At 34.5% G+C, this 25,918-nt stretch overlaps 1 protein-coding gene across 1 annotated transcript in view; it reads left to right on the plus strand.

The window, feature by feature from the left end:
• The first annotated feature begins 595 nt into the window (after nucleotides 1-595).
• LOC115427533 (N(4)-(beta-N-acetylglucosaminyl)-L-asparaginase-like) overlaps nucleotides 596-25,918 on the plus strand; it is a 47,623-nt gene continuing 22,300 nt past the window's right edge. The window contains exons 1-4 of the mRNA XM_030146116.1: nucleotides 596-928; nucleotides 15,020-15,173; nucleotides 22,662-22,774; nucleotides 24,636-24,748. Of these exons, the coding sequence (XP_030001976.1) occupies nucleotides 820-928; nucleotides 15,020-15,173; nucleotides 22,662-22,774; nucleotides 24,636-24,748 (489 nt within the window). The 5' untranslated portion in view covers nucleotides 596-819. The remainder of the gene's footprint in view (nucleotides 929-15,019; nucleotides 15,174-22,661; nucleotides 22,775-24,635; nucleotides 24,749-25,918) is intronic.

Here is a 25,918-nt window from a genome sequence, read left to right on the forward strand (position 1 = left end):
TGTTATATTATTATGTATATATACTGTTCAATTGTTCATTGTTCAATTAAAAAAAAAGTTACTGCAGGTTTCATTACTTTTACATTATTGTTTTTAAAGCACTTTTTTCCCAATTATTTAGATAATTTGAAGAACATTATAAACTCTAAAGTGAGTAAAATAAAAAGACTGTCAAGTATATAATGTTATTTAATTCATATAATTTCTATTTCATACTTCAAGCTTTTTTTAAAATTTTATTTTGATTTATTATTATTATTATTATTATTATTATTATTATTATTATTATTATTATTATTATTATTTATTTATTTATTTATTTATTTATTTATTTTTTACTTACATTTGTATCTACATATTGGAAATGTAAAATATTTTGTGAAGTGTGACTATTTCTTTTATCCTACTTTGATGTAATATTATTATGTATATATATATATACTGTTAAATCATTCATTGTTCAATAAAATAATAATAATAATAATAATAATAATAATAAATAAATAAATAAAAAAATTACTGCAGATTTCGTTACGTTTGCATTGTTTCAAATTAGTTGTACTGTCCCTTTAAGGAAGGTCCCGCCCACTCAGCATGTGACACAACAAGGAAGTTGACATGCCGGACCTTGATAAAAGCAAAGTGCTACATTTCTTTACAGGTAGCACCTTTCTTAAAAACAGTAGGTTTCATGTAATAAACCCCGTTAGTCCGTTTGGGGAGACTTTTTTTTGTTTTGGTTTTTTTTTTTACGGTGACGTGTAAAATAGCAACAACGCGTCCAGTGTGTCCTGTGTCCCACTTATTTATGTCGTAACCATGTTTCCTTGTGTTGTGATTTGCACTATAACCTTACTGTTTCCACTCGGACGTGCGTCGTTACCTCTCGTTATCAATACGTGGCCTTTCAAGGATGCAACAGCAGCAGGTATGTCTTTATTATGAGGTATTTAACTCTGATATGTCCACAGGGGAAGTGAAGGGAACGGAGGAGTTTGTATTTATTCACTCCAGAGCTGAGACATGTGACACCGAGACCACAATAGACCCACACTGTCACACATAGAAAGTAATACTTGTCTGCATTGTCACACTGTTGAGGGTTTTTACACACACAACTATGATTTAAGCAACTGTCACAATAAGTCCTGTTCGTCCTTACTTTCAGTATGTAAATGTAAAAATGCAGTTATAAGTTTAGATGGTTTGATTTTTAATTTAAAGGTGCAAAATCCATAGATCCTGCTAATTAAAAATATGCACTAATACAGTCGTGGAAAAAAAAAAAAAATAGACCGTTAACCCTTTCATGTATACTGTCACTACAGTGGGCACTTATTCTACAGCTGTTCTCTTGTATATTCATGGATTTTATTTTATTATTATTTTTTTTTTACACATATCTTTATTAAAGTTTTAAGACATTACATATCGTTTCTGACATGAATTGGTAACATTGTGTAGATCTCCCCTGAGTGTAATAGTTATAGTTTTCACGCAATTATCAGTAAATGCATGTTTCTTCGCTTCAAAAATTAAATGCATGGTGTCCAGCTGAGTGGACATTTTGGCAACTTCATGAAAAATAGGTTCCTAAGAATTTTTTAAAAATTATTATTACTATTTTTTTTTAAATGTATTTTTTTAAATTTTATTTTTCATAAGAAAATTTTCAGTCGCATAGTTGTTTTCATGCCTAAAGAGGAATAAAAACACTCAGGAAAAAAATCTTGATTAAGGTTCTCATAATTCGTGCATGAAAGGGTTAAAAGTCATCAAAAACAATGGTTATGCAATCTGTGTTTATCATGTGACTAAAACAGAAAAGAAAACATGGAATACCTTAAAGCACTGTTTTTGGCAGTACAGTGCCATAGATCACAGGTGTCAAACATTAGCTCAGCTAGCTGTAAGGAATGAATTCGAACATTTCAAGACTTTTGAATACCTGTTTTCTGCATTTAAAAAAAAAAAAAAAAAAAAAAAAAAAGCTAAGGCAAGAACAAATTAAAAAAAAGATGATGTACGTATTTCCATTAGAGGATAATCTTTGGAATGGCCTGGAAGATTGATTAAAACAGTCTAAAACAATTAAAACTTTTAAAAAAGATGTACAAATTAACTATTATTAAAAAATATAGACCTCAGGATTGACTAAAGAAAATACTTGTTTAAAAGACTAGGATTAATATTGGTAGTTGAGAAAAGGACATGATTTACTTGAATTAAATTAAATATGTATTCTCCTCTGTTGTTGTATATTTAGCAATGATTACATTGAAATATTTTTTGTCTGTTTGTTTTCATATGGAAACATTGTGTTAATTGTAAATAGGGTTAGGCAAAATAAGTCTTAACTTCAGTCTAAACCAAGGGAGTCAAACATGCGGCCCGGGGACCAAATCCGGCCCGCCAAAGGTTTCAATCTGTCCCATGGGATCTATTTGTAAAATGCAAAAATTACACTGAAGATATTAATGATCAAAGATGTTAGAATCATTTTAGGTAAATTCAATCTAAAGTGGGTCAGACCAGTAAAATACTATCATAACCTATAAATAATGAAAACTGCTAATTTTCTCTTTGTTTTAGTGTAAAAAAAAAAAAAAAAGTTAAATTTCACAAAATGTTTACATTTACAGACTAGGCTTTTAGAAGAAATGTGAATAACCTGAAATGTCTTAATAGACGTATGTGGAATTTTAAAAATTAAATGTTTTGTGTATTTGTAGATAAACTGAGATTTGTACGTTGTGATGCACATGTATAAATGATAAACTAAGGTGTAATATTGTTAACATTGCACTTTGAATTTTCAGGTTGTTCATATTTGTTCATGTTATGTTCAAGTACAGTTCGTGGATTTAAACATTTTCACTACAGAATTTTACTTTTTTCACTCAAAAGTTCTTATACCATTATATATATTATTTTACTGGTCCGGCCCACGTTATATCATATTAGGCTGTATGTGACCCCTGAACTAAAATGAGTTTGACACCCCTGCCATAGATTTTGATGCAAGAACTTCAGTGATTTATTTTTATTTATTTGCACATCCTAAACAGCAAGAAAAAAAAAAAGTAAAAACAATTTTCATTCAAGTAACACCATTGTGCAAGAGAGAATAGAAGCCCAAAAAAGGCTGATTTTGGTTATTATCAAGAAAACCATGGAAATTGCTACATATCAGCTCTTAAATTAAACTCTCATGAGCTATTTTTGTTGTTGTCATTATATTTGTCCAAACAAATGTACTTTTAGTTATACCAGGCATTAAAATGAACAAGAAATTGAAGAAAACAAGTGTGTTTTCCGCGACTGTATATACATTAAGATTAACTGTATTGATATTCAAGGGGGAATTGACTGTTTTAATCAGCCCCATAAAAAGAAAGAAAACAAAATAAAAAATAGAATTAATGAACAAGGGAATCATTGCTCCATGAATCATCAGACTGAGGTGTTATAGACTCTGACGGCAGTGGGCATGTAGGATATTCTATACCTCTCAGTCCCGAATCTTAATGAGGTTCGGCGCCCACTCCTTTTCTGGTTTGTCAGAATCGGATGAACAGGATGATCTGGATTTCCTTACTCAGTGTGCATCACAGTACTCAGTGTGTCCAGCTTCTCCCCAAAAACAGAATCTTCTTTTTTTTTTTTTTCCCACCGGTTTGACCAGCTGTTTTGGGTGTTTTTTCTGTCTGATGCTGCCTCCCCGGCACATAACTGACATCTACTAACACTGGTCTACAAATAAAAAGCCTCCAGAATGAAAGTTTGAGACACTAATAAAGAAAACTTGTGTCAAAATGCTGGTTTATTCTAGTTTCCAAGATATAGCTTTGGGTCAAAATGTGAATTTCTGAGAGTTAATGAGAGAATGGATTTTACTCGAAAGGAATGTTTGTCTCAGAGCTACTAGATCTACTTCTAAACACTGTCTGCACATTGCAAAAAATTCACTTTTTCAGGTTGCTGCAGTGGGAGATTTATAATTCAGTTGTATAATGTACATAAAACAATATACAGTCGCGGAAAAAATTATTAGATCATCAAAAGTCATCAAAAACAATAGTTATGCAATCAAGTACTAACTCCTGTGTGTATCATGTGACTAAAACAGACAAAAAAAAAAAAAACATGGAATGCCTAAAAGCACTGTTTTTGGCAGTACAATGTATAACAATACATTATTATAACAGCTATTGATGTAAGAACTGAAGTGATTTTGGTTATTATCAAGAAAACATGTAAAATGGCTAGATATCAACTCAGAAATTAAACTCTCATGAGCTGTTTTTGTTGTTATTATATCTGTCCAAACAAATGTACCTTTAGTTGTACCAGGCATTAAAATGAATAAGAAACTGAATTTTAAAAAAAGGGTGGTCTAACGTTTTTTTCTGCAACTGTATATAACAATACTTTATCATATACATTGAAACATCAGATAACCAGCACGTTTGTTATTTGTTTTCCAATTAATTTTTTATTAAAGTATGTAAGATTTAGGACATTCAATCTCTGAGGCAGATAATTTCTAAAAAAAAAAAAAAAAAAAAAAAAAAATTGTAGACCAGTGTATTTATCTACCCTGCAAATCAACTTGTCTAACTTAATTAACTTGCTTTTTTGCATAAACTCTGCACCCTGTTACTACCTGTTTATCAACCAAAGCAAAACACCAGAGCCACAAACCAGTTTTAAAATGTTTACCCCTTGATATTATACATCTTTTTTTTTTTTTTTTCTTTTATGCTTGTGACAGCTTAAGTGTTAACGGTATCTAAGACTATCAGAGCATTGAATAGGGTCAGGAAACAGTCGGGACCCACTAGACTTTATAACTGCTACTGCCAGGTCTGCCCTCGCTCTATTTGATTTTGTTCAGGATGATACATTGGTCATGTTCAAATTGAAGCTGAAAATATTCTGCATTGCTCCTGACTTATCTGTCAAGTGGATTTCCACCTGGTGCACAGAGCTCGACTCACACACACACACACAAAAAAAAAAAAAAGATAGAAATGCTGTTCAACACATTGCAAGCAACAGATAAAATCTTTGGGTGATTCAACTTAACTTAAGAATCTCACCGTTTGATGGATGGATACCCTTTAATTTATCAAATGTACATCATTTTTCTTCCCTGAGGAAACTATAAAAGTGAAAATCGTGGCCTGCTATCTGTTCTGTAAAATTATAGTCTGTGAGGCACTACTATTGATCCGCCCATGCAGATCTCTTTTCCTTTGGGGGCTTTCAGAAGCAGCTGACAATGGCAGCCTAATCTCCTCCCTGCCATTCTGCTGCATTTTCTAAGTGAAAATGATTGTAATGCTGAGCGTTCTATAAAAAAAATTCCAGGCAGAAGAGCACTTACAAAAGAAGGTAGATGAGCTTGAATTTGTAAATGGATTACTCGTAAATTATAAAGGAGGAATTTGTGATAGTAGCCTGCTGAACACTGTGTAATGGTCTGAGAATTGAGTAGCAAGCTGGTGGCAGTGCAACCAGTTGGTGTTTTGATCCCCCATGGGCATTGGAGGATCAGTGACCAAATGCTTGTCAGTTCAGGCGCCCTGATCATTAGGAATCCATAACACCGGTCATCATAGGGTGGAAACCTTTAACTCACATGCGTTGAGGCATATATGTAGGCTGAAAAACTGGCTTTAATCCATTGTAAGGGCTACACAATGCTGAAAAAAATGATGTTGCTTTACAGTACTTTGTAAAAGTCTCAGGCCACCATCTGCTTTGTTGGTTGACATGAGCGTATGTATTTATTTCACATGCTCTTTTCTTCAGATACAGCAAGAAAATACAGGAAATATGTGCACAGCCTTTAAAGACACACAAAAAATGCAAACTAAGTGGGTTCTAAAGGTTAAAGCCATTATTTAGTGTGATGCCTGACGCCATGACAAGAAGCAGCATAAACAGAAACATCTGATGTGTTGAATGAAACCTGGTACAAAACATCAGTAAAATCATTCGATAAATTGTCTGAACAAAAAGATTAAAGATGTATGAAGCGCAAAGGGAGGGTACAAAAAATACGATTTCCACTTTGGTTTATAGAAGCTGTTTTTTCTGTGAAACATTTGTTTTTACTGCTGTACATACTTCACATACAGGGTGGGGAAGCAAAATTTACAATGAACATTTAGTTGTTTTTTCTCAGCAGGCACTACGTCAATTGTTTTGAAACCAAACATATACTGATGTCATAATCATACCTAACACTATTATCCATACCTTTTCAGAAACTTTTGCCCATATGAGTAATCAGGAAAGCAAACGTCAAAGAGTGTGTGATTTGCTGAATGCACTCGTCACACCAAAGGAGATTTCAAAAATAGTTGGAGTGTCCATAAAGACTGTTTATAATGTAAAGAAGAGAATGACTATGAGCAAAACTATTACGAGAAAGTCTGTTAGATACTATTAAAGAAGAATGGGAGAAGTTGTCACCCGAATATTTGAGGAACACTTGCACAAGTTTCAGGAAGTGTGTGAAGGCAGTTATTGAGAAAGAAGGAGGACACATAGAATAAAAACATTTTCTATTATGTCAATTTTCTTGTGGCAAATAAATTCTCATGACTTTCGATAAACTAATTGGTCATACACTGTCTTTCAATCCCTGCCTCAAAATATTGTAAATTTTGCTTCCCCACCCTGTATATCAGATTGGATCTAAATACAGAGACTGACAAATGCACGTGTGGTCATTAGAACTTGTTAGGGCTGCATGATATTGGAAAAAACTGACATTGCGATTTTTTAAAAACCCTGCGATATATATTGCGATTTCCAAAACTACTCAGGAGGATATAATAGCTGTGTGGTGCTGACGTAAATGGTCAAACAAAGGCAGTCGTCCCTAACCCCCGGTCCCCGGATCTTGTGGTACCAGGCTGCAAAGGAAAAAAAATAGGACCAATGGCCCTGGAGCTTACTGGCCAAATTAAAAGCTTTGGGAAATGTATCCAGATGCCATTTAGTATCACCCAGTTATGTGTATTTATTCTGTGACAGAAATAGCCCATGTTTTGGTCATATTCCAATCAGATCTGTAAAAAATTCAAATTCCAACTTGATATCATTGATACTTATTTATTGGATCAATCCACTTCCTATCTGTTATAATGGGAAAATGTGTCAAAGTCACACCAAATCCAGAATCAGATCCGGATCGAAATAATTGCAATACCTTGTGTTGGCATTATCATACAGTAGCTGTATACCAAGTTTGAAGTCAATCAGAACTGTACACAGTAAATTTGCCAGTGTAAAAAATGCACTGTCAAAGTATTTTAATTCTTTTGGAGTTATTCCAACAATGGACAGAGTAAAATTTAACAAGATAACTTTCAGTGTTGGTGAAAATAATTGGAGTTAACAGAGGTTTTACACTGTCAGTGTCATATATTCAGTGTTAAAGTAAATCGACTCTCTCAAAGTTAATTCAACACCGATAAGAGCAAGATACCTTTCAGTGTTAAAAAATAATGACTCTGAAAAGCCCTGCCCACCAACCTCTGCATTCAAACTGAGTGAGAAGTTGGACTCTGGCATTGCCATCTTCCTCACATCGAGAAACTGCGGTAATTTTGTGTAAATAAACTATTGCTTTTGTTATTTCATTCAAGCAGAATCTGTGTGCAAGAATAAATAATAATGTTTTGGTCATATTCCAATCAGATCTTTAAAAAATTCAAATTCCAACTTGATAGTCACACCAAATCCAGAATCAGATCCGGATGGAAATAATTTCAATACCTTGTGTTGACATCATCATACAGAAGCTGTATACCAAGTTTGAAGTCAATCAGAACTGGAGTTTGGGAGAAGAAGACGATTGAATTTTTTCCCCATAAGAGCCCATGTTAAATTTTCCGTAAGTTCCCGGATCCAGAAGAAGATCCTGATCAGCATGTGGCCATTATGTTTTGGTCATCTCCCCATCAGGGCTGGACTGTAGAAATTTACACTTGATATCATTTATATTTACTGAGTTATTGCATCGATCCACTTCCTATCTCTTATAATGGGGAAATTTTTAAAGGTGCACCAAATCCAGAATCAGATCTGGATCCAAATAATTTCACTAACTTTTGTTGACATCATCATAAAGAAGCTGTATACCAAGTTTGAAGTCAATCGTAATTGTAGTTTCAGAGAAGAAGACGATTGGAGTTTTTGTAGCAGACACCGACGCCCGATACCGCATGACGACAATAGCTTACAGCCTGTCAGCCAGTAAGCTAAAAAATGATGGTCAATATTAAAGCAATTTTTTTACATTAGTCTTGCGGAGATTTCATTTTGAAAAGCGACCATTTCCGCCCTCACCTCACAACCACTCTTGTCTCTGGTGCCATTTCATGAATCAGTAGAAACACAAGCTAAAGAAATGAGCCAAAAACTAAATTCACTGGAGAACTTTTTCAGGAAGAAATGAGGAAACAATGAGGCTGCAGAAGGGTCACAGACTGCCTGCAAACAGAAAACTGCATTTAGAAGGAAATATCAGGATTCCTACCCAAGTTCCAAGTTCATCACAACAGGTGACACACAAGCACCTCCAGACTGCTCTGGCACATCAGTCCATGTTTGAGACAACTTCAAACCTCTGTGCATTCTGGATTCAAGTCAAAGCAGAATATGTGGATATCGCCACAAAAGCCCTGAAAGTCCTTCTTCCATTTCCAACCTCATATCTGTGTATGGCTGGGTTTTCTGCGATGATGAATTACCAAGACAAGAATACAGAGTAGACTGGATATATGGAACACAATCAGAGTGTGTGTCTCCCATCAGCCCCAGGTGGGACCGTCTAGTTGCAGGGAAACAAGTTCAGGGTTCCGACTGGTTCTGCATTAGGGTGAGTCGATATTCTACTGTAGAATCATTGGAATTGTCTGATATACAGTGTAAGTGTTTCAGATCACATGCTCTGAACTGGCAAAGGTTTTTGTTATTGGAACCCCCGCACCTCTACCCGGTCCACAGAAAATTTTCATGCATGAAACCGGTCCGCAGTACAAAAAAGGTTGGAGACCACTGCATTAAGGCACTATCGACACAGAACACGTGTTTCAGTATCATCCTTCTTGTAGCCGAAATAATTCTAGATAACTGATGTTGGTTTTCTTTGTGGCACCAAGTCTGACTGCCTGTTCCACCTCCTCCACCCTCATCTACCTTCATGTGGTTTCTTTTCCGTATCTGTCTCTACCTTTTTGCTCGAGTATTTGTTCTCTGTTTGCCCTTTAGTAGTACAGTCTACTCTCGTTATACCGCCAACTTCCGTTCACGGCCAAATTGGCGGTATAGCGAAAATGGCGTTACAACGGGTTGCGTCCATAATGTGCATGTCTTTACTATATGATGTCTATGCTGCCTCCGTTAACCCATTCTAATTGCGTTTCTAAATAAATCTTGATTCTGTTATGTTGTAAGGGATCATTTAAAGTGGGGAAACATTTTATGCATTATTATACCGTGTCGGGAAATGACACCCCATCATCTTGAGGCTTTGGCTTAATCCCACGTCCTCTTCCCGACATCCTGACCTACTGAGTGTTCTGCGATAAATGAACGGTGGCCGTTCCGTAGACCTACTCGTAGCTTGTCGCGATCAGCGTCTGGCGTGTTTGTTTCAGTGCATTGTTAAAATTTATGTGTACTCGATGGCAATCACGCTGGTGGTATAACGGTCAGGAAATCAATGGTATAAGTGTTGTTTGTGCATGGAACTGGGCTGGCGGATGGCGATAGGCAGAAATGGTGGTATAATGGCGGGCGGTTTAACGAGAGTAGACTGTAACTCTGTTTTACTCATTTGTTTTGTGTTTGTCCCTTGGCTGCTTATTGTAAAGCGTCTTTGAGTACTTAGAAAAGCGCTAGCTATATAAAACAGATGTATTATTATTATTATTATTATTATTATAACTTTATTTGTATAGCACCTTTAAAAACCGAGTTTACAAAGTGCTTTGACAGACAAAGCAAAAGTACATAACAGCAGAAAAAACATAGCAAACAACACAACCCAATAAAAGAGATGAGTACAGCAAACATGAAAACACGACTAACTTTGAATGTATCACAGTGGAGAGGGCAGAAATAACAGAATATGATGCTGTTAAATACGAAATGAAGGAGTGTAATAAAACAGCATCATGTATGTCAGTATAAATGAACAACCAAAACAGGGTAAAATTAAATATTCAACTTTAAAAAGAGACAACATCACATGAAGGCAAGTCTATAAAAATGTGTTTTAAGAAGTGACTTAAAAGATGACATTATTATTATTATTATTATTATTATTATTATTATGTGATTTTCTCTTGTTCGTTGCTCATTTTTCAATATTTTTAGCAGCTTCTCACTCTATGTGCAGGGGTGTGGTCTGCTTTGGCAAACTGATTAAGAATGATTGTGATTGGTGGATCGCTGCACGCAGTGTGTGTCAGGCACCCAGGTTGAAATGAGATGAAAACACATTGAGTTTGCCTCCTACATTGTAGGATCTGCAATGTGACTATTGTGCACACGTACATTGCGATGATGATGTTCAGACAATATATTGTGCAGCTCTAGTTATAAATGCATCTGTATAGATAAATAACAGGTTAAGTCTGAATACTTTTTTGTGTGCAGCTCTAAACCAGCTGAACTTTAATGCTGTGCAACTGATTTCATCACAGGGGAACCTACGAGTCTTCATTAGTGTTTTAAGAGAATAAATGTGGCACTTTAAAGGTCCATTGTGTCAGATTTTGGAAGATGTAACTGCAGAGATGTAGTATATTAGTGTTATGGCCGGCCTAGGGGAACCCAATCTCAACATAAAAGAGATTTCTCTCTTCTCTGCTCCCAAAGAAGACCAAAGCCAAACGAGTGTGCAGTCCCAAAGTAAATAATTACTTTGCAAAATTATTAAACGAGAGTGTCAGGGTGAGCGCAGCCAACACAACAAACAAAACAGACTATTTTGAAACTATTTACCTAGCAAAAGAAAGCAAAACAAAATACAGGATCTTATTTTTCTAACAAAAACAGGAGAAAAATAGCACAAAATAAAACAGCTTCCTCTACCTGTAAATGGGCTGCCGTATTTCAGACAGACCAAAATATGTACAAATATTTGTAAAAAGGCTGCAGATCGCACTAGATTCATTTTAGATTAACAAACATGAAATCACTGTTACAGGTATACATGTTTTATTAGTATATAGTCATAAAAACGTAACATAAAAAAACTTGTGATTTTGATTCAGTACCCTACACACTTCGTCTTCTACTTTTTTCTATTTTATCAGTGCGTTACCATCACAAACTGCAGAGGAATTAGTATCAACTTATCTTAAAATCTAAAAACAAACAGCTTTTTATAAAGGACTTGGACATCGGTAATTATTGAAGTGTAGAAATATGGAATAAAAAGAGGAATGTGTCTGAAAACAAAATTATTCCAACTTTATGGGCAACAGTGTAGATGTGTTTCTGTTTTTGGAGATGGAACTGTGTTGCTTTCTGTTGAGTTTCAAAAAAAGGCCTTGAAATATGCAAAACTTAAGGATTATTATGTATAGTATGACTTAAATGTGGCATAATTAAGGGATATAACTTCATATTGATGTACCGATTTGTGAGGATTTCATGTGCATCGGTGGTATTCTGGGTAATTTAAGGGATGAGAACAGGATAAGCATAAATAAGCCTTAGGCCTCTGTGAATTTGTTTTTCAGTTACTAGTCAGAGTGTGAGGGAAATTTCAGTGGAATAATTTTTGATCTGTGTAAGTATATATGTAAATATAAAAGAATAATGTAAAAAGAAGAGGGAGATATATATATATATATATATATATATATATATATATATATATATATATATATATATATACACTGTATATGTATGTATGTGTATATATATATATATATATATATAAATAAATATAAATGTATATATATATAAATATATATATATAAATGTATATATGTATGTATATATATGTATATATGTATGTATATATATGTATATATATGTATATATGTATATATATGTATGTATATATATGTATATATATATATGTATATATATGTATATATATGTATATATATGTATATATGTATATATATATGTATATATATATGTATATATATATGTATATGTATATATATATATGTATGTATATATATATATATATATATATATATATATATATATATATATATATATATATATATATATACACATGTGTATATATATATATATATATATATATATATATATATATATATATATATATATATATACATGTGTATATATATATATATATATACATGTATATATTTATTTATTTATTTATTAATATTTTATGGAGAAGGGGAGCAATTAAATAAGTTGCATTTCTTCCCACCCCTTTTCAGGAACATAAATGAAACTATTGTGCTGGGTTTTTTTTCCAAGATTGTCTTGATTGGTGATTTTTGTATTATTACCTCCGCCAAGGAGGTTATGTTTTTGCCAGGGTTTGTTTGTCTGTTTGTTTGTTTGTTTGTTTGTCTGTCTGTCCGTTAGTGTGCAACATAACTCAAAAAGTTATGGACAGATTTTGATGAAATTTTCAGGGTTTGTTGGAAATGGGATAAGGAAGAAAGGATTAAATTTTGGTGGTGATCGGGGGTGGAGGGGCCCACGGGGGGGCCACTGATCAGTCTTGGCGGAGGTCTGCGCTCTCCGAGTGCTTCTAGTTATTTCTGTTTTACTTGTTCACACACACAGTAGTGGAAAAAGTTATTAGACCATCAAAAGTCATCAAAAATAATGGTTATGCAATCAAGTACTAACTCCTGTGTGTATCATGTGACTAAAACAAACTGAAAAGAAAACATGGAATACCTAAAAGCACTGTTTTTGTCAGTACGATGCCATGGATATTGATGAAGAACTGAAGTGATTTTGGTTATTATCAAGAAAACCATGGGAAATGGATAGATATCAACTCTGAAATTAAACTAAATTAAAGACCCAGACTTGCGACACTGATAGGGATAAGGAGGGCAGACGAGGGTGAATATAAAGTAAAGACGAGGATAAAGAGAACAGAAAAAACAGTCACGTTTCCTTATTTGTTTATTATGTACAAAGAAAGACGAATATTTGTTTTATGTATTCTCTAGGCAGCTGGGCTTTGACACTGTCCGTTTTCACTTTGCAGTTCAGGACTTTAAGTTACGCATTTATTGCAAGATGTTTTACATGAGGTGAAAACTAAATAACTAAATGAACTCACCTTACCTACTCACTCACATTAATACATACAGTTGTGGAAAAGTTATTAGACCATCAAAAACTGGTTATGCAATCAAGTACTAACTCCTGTGTGTATCATGTGACTAAAACAGACAGAAAAGAAAACATGGAATGTCTAAAAGCACTGTTTTTGTCAGTACAATCCCATAACTATTAATGTAAGAACTGAAGTGATATTGGTTGTGATGAAACCCAACTAAATGTGAGTAGTTTTACTTTTTGACAGATTTACTCAGTAGTGAATTTCATTTTAATATGTTTATTTTTGCTGGAATTCAGGTCTGTCTCCCATAAAACAAATGGATATAATATTCTACTTCTTTGTGAATTTAGTTTAGTTGAAGTTATTTGCACATTATATGCAGTGAGATGGTAAAAATTACACACATACACAGTCGCGGAAAAAATTATTAGACCATCAAAAGTCATCAAAAACAATGGTTATGCAATCAAGTACTAACTCCTGTGTGTATCATGTGACTAAAACAGACAGAAAAGAAAACATGGAATGCCTAAAAGCACTGTTTTTGTCAGTACAATGCCATATATATTGATGTAAGAACTGAAGTGATTTTGGTTATCAAGAAAATCATGAAAAATGGATAGATATCAGCTCTGAAATTAAACTCCTATGAGCTATTTTTGTTGGTATCATTATATTTGTCCAAACAAATGTACCTTTAGTTGTACCAGGCGTTAAAATGAACAAGAAATTGAAGAAAACAAGGGTGGTCGAATAATTTTTTCCATGACTATACATAGAAATCTTTATGATCTTTTGTAATTGACTGCAATTGTATTGTGCCTGATGTTTTAATACCAGCCTTGTAAAAAAGTAGAGTGAAGTCATCTTCACTAAGTGGTGGATATGCTTGTTTTTGTCAGCTGGTGAACCTGAGAAATAAGACGCATCGATGAACAAGAAATTGAAGAAAACAAGGGGTAGTCTAATAATTTTTTCCATGACTGTTGAATTTCATTGCATGTTTTGGTTATTATCAAGAAAACCATGAAAAATGGATAGATATCAGCTCTGAAATTAAACTCTTATGAGCCATTTTTGTTGGTATCATTATATTTGTCCAAACAAATGTACCTTTAGTTGTACCTGGCGTTAAAATGAACAAGAAATTGAAGAAAACAAGGGTGGTCGAATAATTTTTTCCACAACTATACATAGAAATCTTTATGATCTTTTGTAATTGACTGCAGTTGTGTTGTGCCTGATGTTTTAATACCAGCCTTGTAAAAAAGTAGAGTTAAGTAATCTTCACTAAGTGGTGGATATGCTTGTTTTTGTCAGCTGGTGAACCTGAGAAATAAAACGCGTCGATGAACTAGAAATAAAAGAAAACAAGGGGTGGTCTAATAATTTTTTCCATGACTGTATGTTAAATTTCATTGCATATTCAGAATAAATCACTAAATCTCAAGTATGCACAGATCGAAATGAAATTATCAATTCATGGATTCATTCATATTAGAAAAGAATTCACTTTTTTTTTAACCCATTTAATGCATGTTGCAGTGTTTTGTTTGCAAGAGTGATCAAATACACTTACCTGTTAGAAACAAGATGGCTGATTCCACCCTGTGACCCTGTGTGGATCATCAGATGCAGATGAACTTCCTGAGTCCCCAGGGGGTAATTCATATCTTATGCTTTATAATGTAGCTTGGGACGCCCTGCAGTCTGGCGGGTCGGTGTTGGATGCGGTGGAGAAAGGCTGTGCCCGCTGTGAAACGGAGCAGTGTGATGGCAGCGTGGGTTATGGAGGCAGCCCCGATGAGACCGGAGAGACCACGCTGGACGCCATGATCATGAACGGGTAAACCTCCGAGCTCAGCCGCTTTCAAAGTAAAATAAGGAGAAACGTATACGGTGAAAATATTTTTCTAACGAGACATAAAGAATCAGTAAAATATCAAATGCGGAAAAGGAATAAATAAAACATCTGTAGTGTTTTCATTAGCAGCTTAGAAGTACCTTCTCTCAAACACCACACACAGATCTGTTTTTGTAGATCTAATATTTTTGCCCTAGATGTTGACTTTGAAGCTATAATTCTAAAAATCCTCTCATGGTGAACTTTCTAAAAGTAAAGTATGTTTTTATAAAATGCAGAGAAATGATGAGGGAAATGTTCCTTTCTTAATCATCTATGACTGTAATCAATACGAGACTGACCCACAGCCTGATTAATGCTTGATTTCTATAATTATGCACCTGCATAATTAGCCGACAGATTGTGTAACAGTTTTACAATTGTGCTTTGAACATCTATGCATTTTTAATATTTTACAAGCATCACCAAATGACCTTTCCAATGAGGTTTTCTTCAGTTAAGCAGTAATTAAGAGTCTCATTAGGATCCTTAAATACAAACATTTACACACCCACCGGAGACAATGATTATTCCAAAATGACAAAAAAGAAACCCTAAAAACAGCTGCAACATGTTTGTAACTCTATAGGATGTCTGTGAGCGACCACAGGCATGAGAATACACAGGATTATTTTACAAATAAGGGTTTCTATTAAACCCAAAGAACAGAAAGAATGAGTTCTAAAAGTTCTGGGCCAACAAAAGAAAAACAACAAACAAAAGTAACTTAAACTAACTAAACAACAAAGTAACATAAGAAATGAACTGACTCAACATAAACATACATAACAACACAAACAACTGACATTATATATTGTTGTGACTTTATTTGGGGAAAGATAAAGTACAAGTAATTTGTGTTTGGATTTATTATAATTTCATGATACATATGCAATTTCATGATAATTTATTTCTGAGTAAAATATACAGTATATTTTATTTGTGATTTATGTTAAAAGTTGAGCTAAAATAAGCCATAGTGAATGCTAAGATTAAGATAACTACGTTTCCCATGAGGCTTAGCATTACCCAAGAGGTATAGGAAATTTTCACAGAAGTAGATGTATGTATGCCACGAGTTGTGAAAAGTTGTATGTGTTTTCAAGTTGCCGCACACAGTAAAATGAATGCGTATTTTTAAACTGAGAGTCTCGCTTCGTTATTTTTGGACGTAATTTGGATAATTACAACATATATACACAGTATATACCAAGTATATACTGGGTGATCAGATCCATCTATCACAAAATAATAACATAAAATAAATTATTCACATTATTAAAAGAAACGCAGAGTATACTTTTTTTTCTTTTGTTTAGACAAGGTATAGTTTTTAGACTTTACCTGCTTGACAGTTTCGACTGTGACTCCAGTCTTTGTCAGAAGTGTCATCCGACATGCTGCTGACGTCAAGCAGGTAACACCTAAAAACTATACCTGGTCTGAACAAAAGAAAAAAGAAAAATATATTACATTAACAAGTGACAAAATGAACGCTATTAGCCGAAATGCAGAGTAGTTAAGTCTTAAGATCACACAGATAGTATTAATCAAACCAAAAGCAATGTTCAAACAAACTCATGCCTTCCAAAACAAAGATAATCTAAACTAAATAACCCCAAATCCCCCCACCATAGCAGTATTTTGGTGTGACCTCATTCTGAAAACTGTGAAGTGAATGAGAACTTAATCATGGATTTTGAGCCCTTTATCGAAGCACCTTCTGTACACTTTACCAGAAGGAAATTATCCACAATGCATTGTGTTATGACATTAACCCTGGGGATAAAGAGGAGATGCACTGATTTACCAAAATTTAAAAAAGGATTAAAACAGGATTTAAGATGGTTCAGAGAAACACATCAACTCTGAATGAAAGGACCAATACGAACACCGATTCATCAAATGCTTCTGTTTACTTTTACTTTATGACGCCATTTTATAAAATTAGTGAATCTACTAGTAAACCACACAATTCCCAAACTGCAGATATTTACAGCTGGGACTGTTTTTGAACCAGAACAATGAATGAATTATTTATTTTAATGTTACTGTAGTTTATGTAGAGCCGTAAACTTGGACCCTTGGGCCTGTTTTATGTTCACACTGATGAAGGCTGCAACATGGACCAGTACTATAGAAAAGAAAATTCGATAAATTAACATAATGTTCATTAAACAGATTTAACTGTTGACAAATAGGACTAATTTACCTCCACCAAACAAAATAAAAATGCACTATGTAACATAATTTATGTGTTTAGCGCATGTACGTAAAATGAAAGTAAAATGTTAAATTATAATTACAAAATTAAAAAAACAACAGTGGAAAAAAATCAAAATCTTACCAAGTGTATTTTTCTCATTTCTAGTCAAAATATCTCATCACACTTAAAAAAGACAATCACCTAAAGAGTAAATTTTCAGTAAGATATAAGAACTTATTTTTAGACAATAGATCTTGAAAATATTATTTCAAGAAATCTTACCAAGATAATTTTCACTTGTTCCATTGGCAGATTTTTTCACTTGAATTAAGCAAAAAAAAAAAAAAAAAAAAAATCTTGAATTAAGTGTGATGAGATATTTTGACTAGAAATGAGAAAAAAACACTTGGTAAGATTTAGGTTTTTGCAGTGTATTAGGTAAGAGTGCTCACTCCAGGTCAGAGAGGAAGTCCTGCCTCAGGTGGAGTTTATCTCAGGATCTTGTTCACAAGTGATGGAGCAGGAGATTGACAGGTGGATCGGGGCGGCGTCTGCAGTGGTGTGGACACTAAACTGGTCCATTGTGGTGAAGAGGGAGCTAAGCCCAAAGGCAAAGCCCTCAGTTTACCGGTCAATCTACATTCTGACCTTCACCTATGGTCATGAACTCTGGGTAATGACCGAAAAAATTAGGTTGCGGGTACAAGCGGCCTTTCTTCGCAAGGTGGCCCGTGTTGTGCAAAGGTACATATCCCCGCTCAGAATTGTTTCCCCTGGCCTCAGGAGCATAATTTCGACTTTTTATCTCATAATTATGGCGTTCTTATCTCATAATTATGACTTTTTAGCTCAGAATTTCAACTTTTAGTTCATATTTATGACTTTTTATCTCATAATTATGACGTTTTAACCACATAATTTTGATTTTTATCTCATAATTCTGGCTTTCTTATCACATAATTATGAATTTTTATCTCATAATTTTGACTTTTAGCTCATACTTATGACTTTTTATCTCATAATTTTCACTATTTATCTCATAATTATGGCTTTTTATCCCATACTTTTGACTATGTATCTCATAATTGTGACTAATATCTCAGAATTATAACTTTTTATCTCATAATTTTGGCTTTTTATCTCATAATTTTGACTTTTTAGCTCATAATTTTGATTTTTATCTCATAATTATGGCTTTCTTATCTCATAATTATCAATTTTTACCTCATAATTTCAACTTTTAGCTCATGATTATGACTTTTTATCTCATAATTTTCACCATTTATCTCATAATTATCGCTTTTTATCCCATAATTTTGACTGTTTATCTCATAATGACTCGTATCTCAGAATTGTAACGTTTTATCTCATAATTTTGACTTTTTATCTCATAATTATGACTCATATCTCATAATTATGACTTTTTACCACATAGTTTTTACTTTTATCTCATAATCATGACTTTTTATCCCATAATTTTTAGTATTTATCTCATAAGTATCACTCATATCTCATAATTATGACTTTTTATGTCATACTATATTATGTTTTTCAGTGGTGGAAACATTTCCAGCACTGAAAAAAAATATCCCCATGGCAAGTCATAATTGTGAGATAAAGTCAAAATTATGCTCCCGCAACCAGGGGAAACAATTCTTAGCGAGGATACGTACCTTGGCACAACACCGGGTTCAGCCTTAGAGATAGGGTGAGGAACTCTGACATCCTGGAGGGACTCTGAGTAGAACCACTGCCAGTTGAGGTGGTTTGGGCATCTAGTGAGAATGCCTCCCAGACGCCTCTCTGGCATGTCCGTCCAGGAGGAGACCTCGGGGCCGACCCAGGACACGCTGGAGGGATTATACCTCTGGGCTAGCCTGGGAACACCTCGGGATTCCCCTGGAAAAGCTGGTGGAAGTGGCCAGGGAGAGGGCTGTCTGGGCTTCTCTGCTGAGGCTGCTGCCCCCGCGACCCGGACCCAGATAAGCGGATGAGGACGAGTGACAAGCAGTATATTAGTATGTGAAGGTTACTGACATCTTAAAGTAGTGTGTCTGCTGGTCTGTATGTTGTTTTAATTACATAGTTCGGAGAAAAAAAAAAGAAAAAAAAGAGAACTCAAACACAGCATCTTATGCAAAAGCGAAAAAACATTTATCTGTAGAAATCATAGTTTAGTGAATAAGTAAGACATACTTATATATAGCACCTTTCCAAACCGTTAAAAAATAGTTTACAAGACAAAACAATACACAGATAAGAAAAGAACATAAATACAGCATGAAATAAATAACAAGGCGTAGGTTTTACACTGTAAAGTCCAACAGAAATACATAAAACATTGTCAAATCAATATGAAATACCTACTTAAAATGGAATGAAATCAATAAGATACAAAAGTGGGTTTTAAGAGGACTCTGATGCTCATCTGATTTCTGTGGGCAGTGAATTCCATAGCTTAGGGGCATGAAAAGAACATGTATAGTCCCCTTGAAGGTTTAGGTTGGACCTTAGAATCCACAGCAGATGGTTGTTAGAGGATCTCAGGTTGCTATTTCTAGAACACGGCACTAGAAACTCAGCTATATATTCTGGGGCTTTCCTGTAGAGTGCCTCGTACATAATTACCAAAATCTTAAAATCAATCCTGTATCTGATGGGGAAGCAGTGAACTGCCGCTAGGACCAGATTGATGTGCTGCCTGTGATTTGTTCTAGTGAGGAGGTGTTCCACTGCATCCTGCACCAACAGATCCTCCACTGTGAGAACAATGCAAGGAGTTACAATAATAAAGGCCACAGGGGCATTAATATGAAACTATGTGTCCCTAAAAGACAACATGCACCTAAGGTTTGAGACGTCTCGTGACTGAAAAAAGCAAGAACGTATCAGCCACAAAGAATTTTATTTACTCATAGACTCCGTTTATTCAAACATCCATAGGGTTTAACAAAATACCATTGAAAAACTTTATAATAAATACTTCCTGTGCAAATATATGAGTAATATTGTTCTTTGCTGGTAAGTATAGTTGCGCAATAAATACCAAATTTCTTATTTTTACCTCCACCAGGATGTACTGTGATCACTTTGCTTTGTGTGTTTGTTTGTTTGTTAGCAAGATAACTCAAAAAGTTATGGACGGATTTTCAAGAAATTTTCAGGAAATGTTGATACTGGCACAAGGAACAACTGATTACATTTTGGTGGTGACTGGGGGTGGGGGGACAGATCTGTCTTGGCGGAGGTCTGCACTCTCCGAGTGCTTTTCTTGTTCTCATTATTTTTGCTCATTTGTGTTTTTTCTCTGCACTTGCTTTTCGTATGTTGCTGCTGTTAACTGAAATTTCTCCATGGTGAGATAAGTTTTACCTTATCTACAAATCCTCACTCTGATATCCTCCTGAAACCCAACAATGCATTTTTGTCTTCTGTAGGGGTTAGGAGTTTTACAGCTTTACTTACCAAAAAATAAAAATAAAAAAACAACACACTAAAAATTAAAAATAAATAACACACTGTCCACTGCAAAGTACATTCCATAAAAATTTTTATAAAAAATGTATCAGAAAATACTGTTGCATCATGCTGTTTATATATTTGTACATTTTGTAAGTATTTTCAAACTTTTCTTACTTTAATCCTTACATATAACATATATTAAATATCCCTATGTTGCTTATCTTATCTGATCTTATCAGTAAATCCTCACCCTGATATCCTCCTGAAGGGGTTAAGAGTTTTACAGCTTTACTTACACAAAACAAATAAACACTGTCCACTGGAAAGTAAATTCTGTGTATAAACAAGAAAAGCACTCGGAGAGCGCAGACCTCCACCAAGACAGATGCCCCCCCGCCCCAATCACCACTAAAATTTAATCATTTGTTCCTTGTGCCAGTATCAACATTTCCTGAAAATTTCATGAAAATCTGTCCACAACTTCTTGAGTTATCTTGCTAACTAACAAACAAACAAAGCAAAGTGATCACAATACCTCCTGGCGGAGGTAACAAAATGTATCTGGAAAAAACCCCCCAAAAAAACAGTTTCATCATGCTGTTTCCAATCAAGGCAATTATTTATTATTTTTGATACTCACATTTTTATTGAGGTCTTTCACATTTTAACAGAGATACATATTCAAACTAGAAAAGCACTCTGAGAGCACAGACCTCTGCCAAGGCAGATCAGTCCCTCCCCGATCACCACCAAAATTGAATAATTTGTTGTTTGTGCCAGTATCAACATTTCCTGAAACTTTCATCCAAATCCGTCCATAACTTTTTGAGTTATCTTGCGAACAGACAGACAAAAAAACAAAACAAAACAAAACAAAAAAATCGCCACTTACTCAAAGTTATGGACAGATTTTGATGAATTTTTCAGGAAATGTTGATACTGGCACAAGGGACAAATGATTAAATTTGGGTGGTGATTGGGGGGGGACTGATCTGCCTTGGTGGAGGTCTGCGCTGTCCGAGTGCTTCTCTAGTTCAAAATGTCTTTCATTATGTTATGTTCACTTTCCCTGAACGAGTTAAGTTTATGACACTCCCAGAGGATGTGTGTGTGGTTTGCTTCTCTTTCCACATACATGTATGTTGGGAAGCAGTTTGTTTGCTCTTCACTTTAGGTGTAATGAAGTCACGGCTCAGGTTTTTCCATCCAAATTCCCTCCATGTTCTTGAATACAAGGCAATTATTTAATGTAAAAAAAAAAAATTAAAAAAAAGCCAAAAATGTTACTTTCCTGGGTCTCGGGAGGATATAATCTTAATCCAGTCTTAATATAATGGTGATAGTGTTACAGATATAGTATTGATTGCAGGTCTGTTAATGCTAAGTTGTATTTTAATGTAGAGGATTTTTTTTTAGGTCACTTGGTGTAAATAGCTTATGCATAAATAATAAGCTCTTTTGGGTAAAGTGATGATGGTTTGCATGTTGCTAATGTGGACTCAGTGGACTGTTTACCGCATAATCAAGAAAAGTAAATTTACTTTAAGAACTGTGCTTTTGATACTTATTTAACAAGTACAATGTGGAAGTGCATCTTTCCCTGGTACTGCCTGCATACACTCCACCGCTGAGAAAATACAAGGAACACTGTGCACTTCACATTGTATGTGTTTAATCATGCATGTTATGAAGAGTAGTAATTACTGATTACAACTGTGACCTCTAACCGGCACCAGTGTGAATTCTGTACGTTGTCTGAACAGGGATACGATGGAGGTTGGAGCTGTTGGAGACCTGAAAAGAATCAAGAACGCTGTTGGGGTAGCGAGGGCTGTGATGGAATACACAAGTCACACCATGCTTGTAGGAGAGTCAGGTAAGAACTAGAACTAGAAATTAGGTTTGAAGCTGGATGTACACACAGATCTAACAACTTTTACCTGTATTCAGTTGATTTGAGCCAAAGTAGTCTAGATTGGAAAAAAGAATGGTGCCTTCATAGTTGTATTTGCTCATTTTTCATTTTTACTTGTCCTCAAATGCTTTGGATTTACCTCTGGACACAGCTGTAAATTAAAAGTACAGGTAGACCGATATATCAGGTTGATAATTTATTTCAATATAAACCATTTGCATTAATTGTTTTTTGAAAGCCAATAATTGATCAGTAGTACAAATATAAGATTTTTGATCTTGTGTGGGCAGAACATGAAGTTCAATAAATGTTAAAAGAGTATTATTTGTACATGTATTAATAATTTCATTTCTATAGCTGCATAAAAATCTTAATTACCTGAGTGTTTCAATTGAATGTTATGGTCAGTGTGCTTAAAAAAAAAAAAAAAAAAAAAAAAAGGCCTCAAAAATTGGCGGTAGATATCGGCTATCAGCTGACAAAATTTTTAAACTAGAAAAGCACCCCCCCCCGATCACCACCAAAATTTGATCATTTGTTCCTTGTGCCAGTATCAACATTTCCTGAAAATTTCATCAAAATCCATCCATAACTTTTTCAGTTATGTTGCTAACTGTTCAACAAACAAGCAAATTCTGGCAAAAACATAACCGGTATTGACCTTAGAAAAACCCATATGGGTCGACCTCTAATTAAAAGAATGGAGTTGGATGTTGAAATGGCAGCGTTTCTTCTTCACTTGTGAGTTTGATTATGAGGCTTATAAAAGTATGAAGTTATTATGTGATGTTATTATCTTTGCTAAGCTGCAGTTTGTTGATCCACAGTTCAGACTAAACTAACAGTTCTGATCATGTTTATTGGATTCCAAACAGATCTTTAGTTCAGCTACTGACAACACATACTGTACAGAAAACAGAGGTGATTAGTGGTCTCACTGTGGTTGTTTTCTGTCTAAAAACAGAGCTAAGCTAACAGAGCTATAATGTAAACTATCAGCTGATGCAGCATGGGAAGATTATAAGACAGTGTTATTTCGACCAGCTGTCAAAATAAGCACCTATGAGTTTTATTTTGAAGAAAAAAACTTGATACCATAATACAGATGTGTGTAAATAATGAGCTTTATACTTTATTCGGTGGGTGATACCATATGTGGCTACATGGCAATGATTTGTTGATGGTTTTGGTAGAATAAAGTGTGCTCTGGTGTGAGACTCCCCCCTGCTGGTGAGAATTTGGAATATCAGTACTACATGGAACCTTTTAAGAAACAGAAAATGTCATTTATGAAATGTCAAGGGTGTATTTTCCTTAAACTGATTAGTCAGTTAGCTAAATAGCTGTCCATAGCTGATTAATCATTGCGGTTCTATAGAATACCTACGTGTCAACAGTGCTGTAAATCTGTAGATACTCTTATACGTCCAAAGTTTATTAAAAGAAAATATTATTTTGGAGTGAAAACCAAAGTGCGAATAGAGAAAGACGAGGAGCACCTTTCTGTGAGCCGCTTAAAGGAAAATAACTGCAAGTACTGAAACTTTTGAAAGGAAATAGTTGAATTTTATTTTCAATAGAATCAAATGTATAACTAAAGTGAAAGATTATTCTTTTGGTAAGGTCAGTACTTTTCAGAGCGGTGCAATGCAAGACTTGTCCTCTTTCACAAAGACGACAAAAGCCAAAGCTACAAGCCTGAATGAGATGTAACTGCCTCTGGTTCGTCCTTTGTTTGTGACCCTCTGTTTTTCTCTAACCCAAGGTCAGCCTCGTCCAGAATGCGTAACTTTACCTGAAAGTATTGCATCTCTCTTTATAGCTTCTTTGTTTGCTGAAAACATGGGCTTCATTGCAGAAGACCTGACTACCAACAAATCTATGAATATTTTCTCACAGTGGCTGAAGGGCAACTGCCAACCTAATTATCGAAAGGTGTGTATAAAAGTGTTTTTTTTTCCCCCTCATCTGTTGGCTACAGGCATGCTGCCTCTGAAAGATTGATACTAAGCTTGGAAATGGACAGGCATACTTAAGTAGTTCACAAAGTTAGTGTTTGTGTTAGAGGTGATGCCCTACAGGCGGAGACGCTGCAAGTCTTTGAACAGTCCTATTCAGTTACACATAAAAAATAAAAAAAAACCCAAATCTCCAGAATAAAACGGTTTTCTGTTTAAGAAAGCCATTAAGCATCCACACCGTCTACTGATCAAATTTGCACCATTGCTGTTCTGCAAGGACAGTCCTCTTCTAAGTGCCATTGAGGCACTCCACTGTAAAACCTGAAATCTAAGTGTTGTTCAAGGGCTTATCACATTAACTAGACTGATTTAAAACTTTAGACCTTTTGATCTGAAACATTCACAGGGATAAATCAATTCAATTTGCAGTAAAAATTTTAATTTGTGCACAGGCATGTAAAGCTTTCTACAGATGTCACGACAAATGGCACAAAACGCAAGCCGGAGAGGACAATGTACAAGTATTTAAAGTATTTATATTCATTCAGTGCTGTCACACACCGACTGAATCAAAGCAAATTTAGATAAGAGCAGAAATCAGCAGTGACAAAATCAAATAAAGTCAAGGCTCAGTGTGCAGCAGTTAATTCACAGCCGGAACTCTTTAAATGAACTCCAAGTGTCATTATCTCACTTTTACTCTCGTATAATAATAATAATAATAATAATAATAATAATAATAATAATAATAATAATAATAATAATATCAATTTGGGAAATTGCTGGGGTCACTAAAGAATGATTGCACCTGCATTATTTTTAATTAAAGAAAATGTATAAGCAGGTTTTACCTTCACCCTCTTTAAAATATTATATAATACGTTTTGCTTTACGAATAACACAAACGCATTAAATAAAACCGTCACAGTAACATTAGTTCAGTGACATGATAAAGTATGAAGCAATTCTAATACAGAACCACAAGATACAAGTCCATAAGTATTTAGACAGTGACATAAATATGTAATAATTTTGCATCTGCACAGTGGATTAGAAATAAAACAATGAAGATGCGGTTGAAATGTGGACTTTCAGCTTTAATTCAAGAGGCCAATCCACATTAGCAACAAGCAAACTATCACCA

The sequence above is a fragment of the Sphaeramia orbicularis genome, chromosome 10 (assembly GCF_902148855.1).
Source record: "Sphaeramia orbicularis chromosome 10, fSphaOr1.1, whole genome shotgun sequence".
Taxonomy (NCBI): Eukaryota; Metazoa; Chordata; class Actinopteri; order Kurtiformes; family Apogonidae; genus Sphaeramia; species Sphaeramia orbicularis.